This window comes from Salvelinus namaycush, chromosome 20, assembly GCF_016432855.1.
Source record: "Salvelinus namaycush isolate Seneca chromosome 20, SaNama_1.0, whole genome shotgun sequence".
Taxonomy (NCBI): domain Eukaryota; kingdom Metazoa; phylum Chordata; class Actinopteri; order Salmoniformes; family Salmonidae; genus Salvelinus; species Salvelinus namaycush.
The window spans coordinates 11,432,928-11,438,401 of NC_052326.1; the positions used below are offsets into that span (position 1 = coordinate 11,432,928).

Here is a 5,474-nt window from a genome sequence, read left to right on the forward strand (position 1 = left end):
GGTCCATGTTGTTCTTCAAATTACCATCTCTGATAAACCCACACTATATCAAATAAAATCAACCTTTACTTGTAACATGTACAGGATACAGAAGGTGTAAACCCGACAGTAAAATGGTTACTTGCATAGTGGTATCTTCTGTTTAGACATGTAGCTAGCTAGCTAAGCAATGAACCATACTCCCAACTCATAATGTTATACCCTGCATGAATCTGCAGGTATCCAAAGATAACCAACTAGGTTCGATGTTAGCTAGCTAGCTTTCATTAGGCTGTAACTAGCAATGCAAATGGCTCTGAGATACGAATAATATTACTACACAGATCCTACACGTAATGTTAGCTAGCGAGTAATCTGTTGATCTGTTCAACACTCCCTCGCTTACTACATGACTCCACGTGCCATTCCACAGTTCTGATGTCCTCACCACCACTCCACAACGCAGAAAATAGTAAAAACAAAGAAAACCCCTCAATTAGTAGGTGTGTCCAAATTCCTGACCGGTACCGCAGATAGACTTACGCATGTGTGCCTTGTCCCATAGGCCCAGGGCTTATCAGCTAAAACCCTGGACCTGGCTCCCCAGTGGGTGGGAATTAGCCCCTAATCTATGCCCTCGAAGGCCCACCCATGGCTGCCCCCCTGCCCAGACATGTGAAATCTATAGATTAGGGGCTACTTCATTTATTTCAATTGACTGATTTCCTAATATAAACTGTAACTTAGTCAAATCTTTGAAATTGTTGCATGTTGCGTTTATATTCTTGTTCATTATATGACTACGGTAGATAGAACTTCATTGCCCCCTAGCGGTCATTCGCAATAGGACCATATTCTGCATTGTGAATTCAAATGGAATTTTTAGAATTTTTGTTTTAACTGAAAAACAATTTTTGGGGGCAGTTTAAACGTTAACAAAAAAAAGTGTGTCACATCCCTAGTGTGTTTATGTGTGTGTGTTTGTGAGCGCATGTGCCCCGTGTGCGCGCGCGTGTGTGTGTGTGTGTGTGTGCGTAAGTGCACATGTGTACACGTGTACACCTATGTGTACATACAGTGCCTTCGGAAAGTATTCAGACCCCTTGACTTTTTCCACATTTTGTTATGTTGCAGCCTTATTCTAAAATGTATTTTTTTAATTTATGCCTCATCAATCTACACACAACACCCCATAATGACAAATTGAAAACAGGTTTTTAGACATTTTTGCAAAAACTGTATGTGTTATAACGACGCATGTGATGCATTTTCTTACATTATGCACCCACCTTTGTCGTCTTTACTTTGTTTCCTGTACTGCAGCTCCAGCCTTTCAGGTCAGGCAACACTTTACACTCCTCCCCATCCATACATGGATGCATCTGGCACCACCACTTCTGGGCAACTATGGATGCTGCAAGAGGCAAAGAGAGAGGAACGCAACCAGTTAATCTGTGCACATTACAAGGCGGTGAAAAGACATTTCCTCTACTAGACTACTGTAACAACTGAACCCACAACAAGACATCTGTTTCTACAAACATGTCAGTGAGAGTGAAACCTTTTGATCCATGACTGACAGTAGAGTAGAGAGAGATCCTCCATGACTGCGAGCTGACTGCCTGGCTGCCTGACTGACTGGCTGAGCAGTGTGTTTCCAGAAGTGAATTACAGGGTGTGGGTCAATGTTAAGCTGATGAACAAAGTGGCAGGAGGGCAAAACACCGACTGGCACAGTGGGAGCAGAACAGGCCTCCAAGGTCTACAGCTGCCTCTGAGGACACCTGCAGAGGGTAGGGTTTCCCTTGACATTTCTAAAGCTTCAGTCAGTGGTGTCAAGATGGGAGGAAGCTGCTGTCAGAGCCATTACAGTACAGAGGATAGGGATCGATTCACCTGTCGCAGGGGCCTCTGTTGACATGATATTAAATGACCTGGCCCACTATACTTCAATGAGCAAGCGCATCAGCATGCCGGGCTTTATTGTTTCCAGTGATAGACAGACAGCAAACAGCCTGAAACGTAAGTTTCCAGTTTACAAATGTAACATGATGAACAGAAATGACATTTACTCTCACGGGTTGCCAAAAATACCTATCTGAAAGCCACGACTCCAAAAGGCCAAGCCTCCTGAAAATAACCTATTATATACAAGATACCCATCTGCTGGGTCAACCCAGCATGAAAGTGAATACAAACACAACTGATGATTAACATAACCCATGTTTGGGTAATCCAAAACCTGGCCTATTTGGGGTGTTGCTTCCAGAGTTCTTTTTGCACCCGTGAGAGTAAGTTTTATTAATGTTCATCATGTTAAGTTTTTACACTGCAAATTACAATTTTCCTTTATTATTTTAGTACATCACATATTTTAATATAGCATTTTAGAACACTATTATGTAAATATTATAACAAATTGCTAAATTTGCCAACTTTGGGATTTGCATACGCAAGGTAAAAATAACCCTGTCCAATATTTACCTAAATTGGGTTGTTTTTAAGCATTTTGTTGAGATTTTCCAGCAATTTGTTTAGATTGATCGGTAGATGCAGGAAAACGTAATAGTAGAAGAAAATATCTTACCCTATGTCAAATTTTGAATTGTTGATGATTGATAATCATTTGAAACCGCACTAATTCTGAGTGATACATGTGTGATACAAGACCGATTTTGGAACAGTGTACTGCCAATTACTGTGTTGCTAATACTGTCCTGTCAATAAAAATATATACAGTTGAAGTCGGAAGTTTACATACACTTAGGTTGGAGTCATTCTAACTTGCTTTTCAACCCCTCCACAAATTTCTTGTTAACAAACTATAGTTTTGGCAAGTCGATTAGGACATCTACTTTGTGCAAGACACAAGTAGATTTTCCAACAAATGTTTACAGACAGATTATTTCACTGTATCACAATTCCAGTGGGTCAGAAGTTTACATACACTAAGTTGACTGTGCCTTTAAACAGCTTGGAAAAATCCAGAAAATGATGTCATGGCTTTAGAAGCTTCTGATAGGCTAATTTACATAATTTGAGTCAATTGGAGGTGTACCTGTGGATGTATTTCAAGGCATACCTTCAAACTCAGTGCCTCTTTGCTTGACATCATGGGGAAATCAAAAGAAATCAGCCAAGACCCCAGAAAAAAATTGTGGACCTCCACATGTCTGGTTCATCCTTGGGAGCAATTTCCAAACACCTGAAGGTACCACATTCATCTGTACAAACAATAGTACGCAAGTATAAACACCATGGGACCATGCAGTCGTCATACTGCTCAGGAAGGAGACACGTTCTGTCTCCTAGAGAGTGCAAATCAATCCCCGTACAACAGCAAAGGACGGTGTGAAGATGCTGGAAGAAACAGGTACAAAAGTATATATATCCACAGTAAAACGAGTCCTATATCGACATAACCTGAAAGGCTGCTCAGCAAGGAGGAAGCCACTGCTCCAAAAACGCCATAAAAAAGCCAGACTACAGATTGCAACTGCACATGGGGACAAAGATCGTACTTTTTGTAGAAATGTCCTCTGGTCTGATGAAACAAAAATAGAACTGTTTGGCCATAATGACCATCGTTATGTTTGGAGGAAAAAGGGGGAGGCTTGCAAGCCGAAGAACACCATCCCAACCGTGAAGCATGGGGGTGCTTCATGGCAGCATCATGTTGTGGGGGTGCTTTGCTGCAGGAGGGACTGGTGCACTTCAAAAAATAGATGGCATCATGAGGACGGAAAATTATGTGGATATATTGAAGCAACATCTCAAGACATCAGTCTGGAAGTTAAAGCTTGGTGGCAAATGGGTCTTCCAAATGGACAATTACCCCAAGCATACTTCCAAAGTTGTGGCAAAATGGCTTAAGTGACAAAGTCAAGGTATTGGAGTGGCCATCACGAAGCCCTGACCTCAATCCCATAGAAAATGTGTGGGCAGAACTGAAAAAGTGTGTGTGAGCAAAGGAGGCCTACAAACCTGACTCAGTTACACCAGTTCTGTCAGGAGGAATGGGCTAAAATTCACCCGATTTATTGTGGGAAGCTTGTGGAAGGCTACCCAAAACGTTTGACCCAAGTTAAACAATTTAAAGGCAATGCTACCAAATACTAATTGAGTGTATGTAAACTTCTGACCCACTGGGAATGTGATGAAAGAAATAAAAGCTGAAATAAATAATTCTCTCTACAATTATTCTGACATTTCACATTCTTAAAATATAGTTGTGATCCTAACTGACCTAAGACAGGGAATTTTTACTAGGATTAAATGTCAGGAATTGTGAAAAACTGAGTATAAATGTATTTGGTTAAGGTATATGTAAACTTATGACTTCAACTGTATATATATAAATATAGAATGACCGTACCGTCCACACAAGATGGAGCCGCTCTTGTTGTCCCGGCAACCTGTCCGGGGAAGCAGGAACATTTGACCGTCTGGGATCTCTCCTCAATCTTGTTCTTGTTGCAGCAACGGTGGGCAGCGATCACTTCACAGGTCCCTGCTTTGACATGCACTGCAAACACAAACAGAGATGGCTCCATGTTCATGTTCCATGTTCATCAACCCAGCTCCTGCAGACAGCAGACCACGTAGGTTAAAGCTGTGTCTGTAAGGACATATCTCAAATTACCCTATTCTCCTTAATGCACTATGCATGTTTGACCCATGTTTGACAAGAGTCACATAGGGCTGCCACATAGGGCTCTGGTCAGATTAGGGCACTATAGAGCACTATATAGGGCTGGGGTATTCAAATCGTACGAGGTCCAGAAACGGCTGGTTTTCTGTTCTACTTGATAATTAATTGCACCCACCTGGTATCCAGGTCTAAATCAGTCCCTGATAAGAGGGGAATCATTTTTTTAAAGCAGTGGAACTGGCTTTGAAGTCCATATTTGAACCCTACACGGCTGCGTTTACACAGGCAGCCCATTTCAGATATTTTGCCAATTATTAGCATTTCTGATACTTTTTCTTTTCACTAATGTGTAAACAGCAAAGAAACACATGGAATCTGATCTTTTGACTTTAGATTTATACTGCTTCCAAATGGCTGAGTTTACACAGGCAGCCCAATTCTGATATTTTTTTTCCATTAATTGCTCTTTTGGCAAGATCTGATTGGTAAAAAGACCAATTACTGAAATAAACATAAGAATTTGACTGCCTGGTGAAACGCAGCCAAAGTGGATCTGAATCCTGATACAAACTTGATCCTCTTTATGCAACCTCTGTCTAGATGTGCATATCAGTTTTTCTTGTAGAACATGACCTGCCGTTGCCATGAAAACCACGCCATCATCTTAAAGGAATAGTGACAAGAAATAAGCATTCCATCTGTGTGCTACTTCAGAGGCTACATCAGTGTGAATGCGCAAATCTGATATGGGTCACATGTAAAACTGGATATACCGTAGAAAGAAAATCTGGGTGGCTGTGTAAACAAAACATAAAACATAAAATACACAACTATTCACACCCCT

The 5,474-nt window shown here is 41.1% G+C and overlaps 1 protein-coding gene across 1 annotated transcript; it reads right to left on the reverse strand.

Annotated features, from left to right (window-relative positions):
- Positions 1-1,256: 1,256 nt before the first annotated feature.
- On the reverse strand, positions 1,257-4,538 carry LOC120065586 (chemokine-like protein TAFA-2). Its single transcript, XM_039016650.1, has 2 exons — positions 4,355-4,538; positions 1,257-1,393 (listed from the first exon to the last, which is right to left on the reverse strand). The coding sequence occupies exons 1-2, from the start codon at positions 4,536-4,538 to the stop codon at positions 1,257-1,259; spliced, it is 321 nt and encodes a 106-aa protein (XP_038872578.1).
- Between the last annotated feature and the right edge of the window lie 936 nt (positions 4,539-5,474).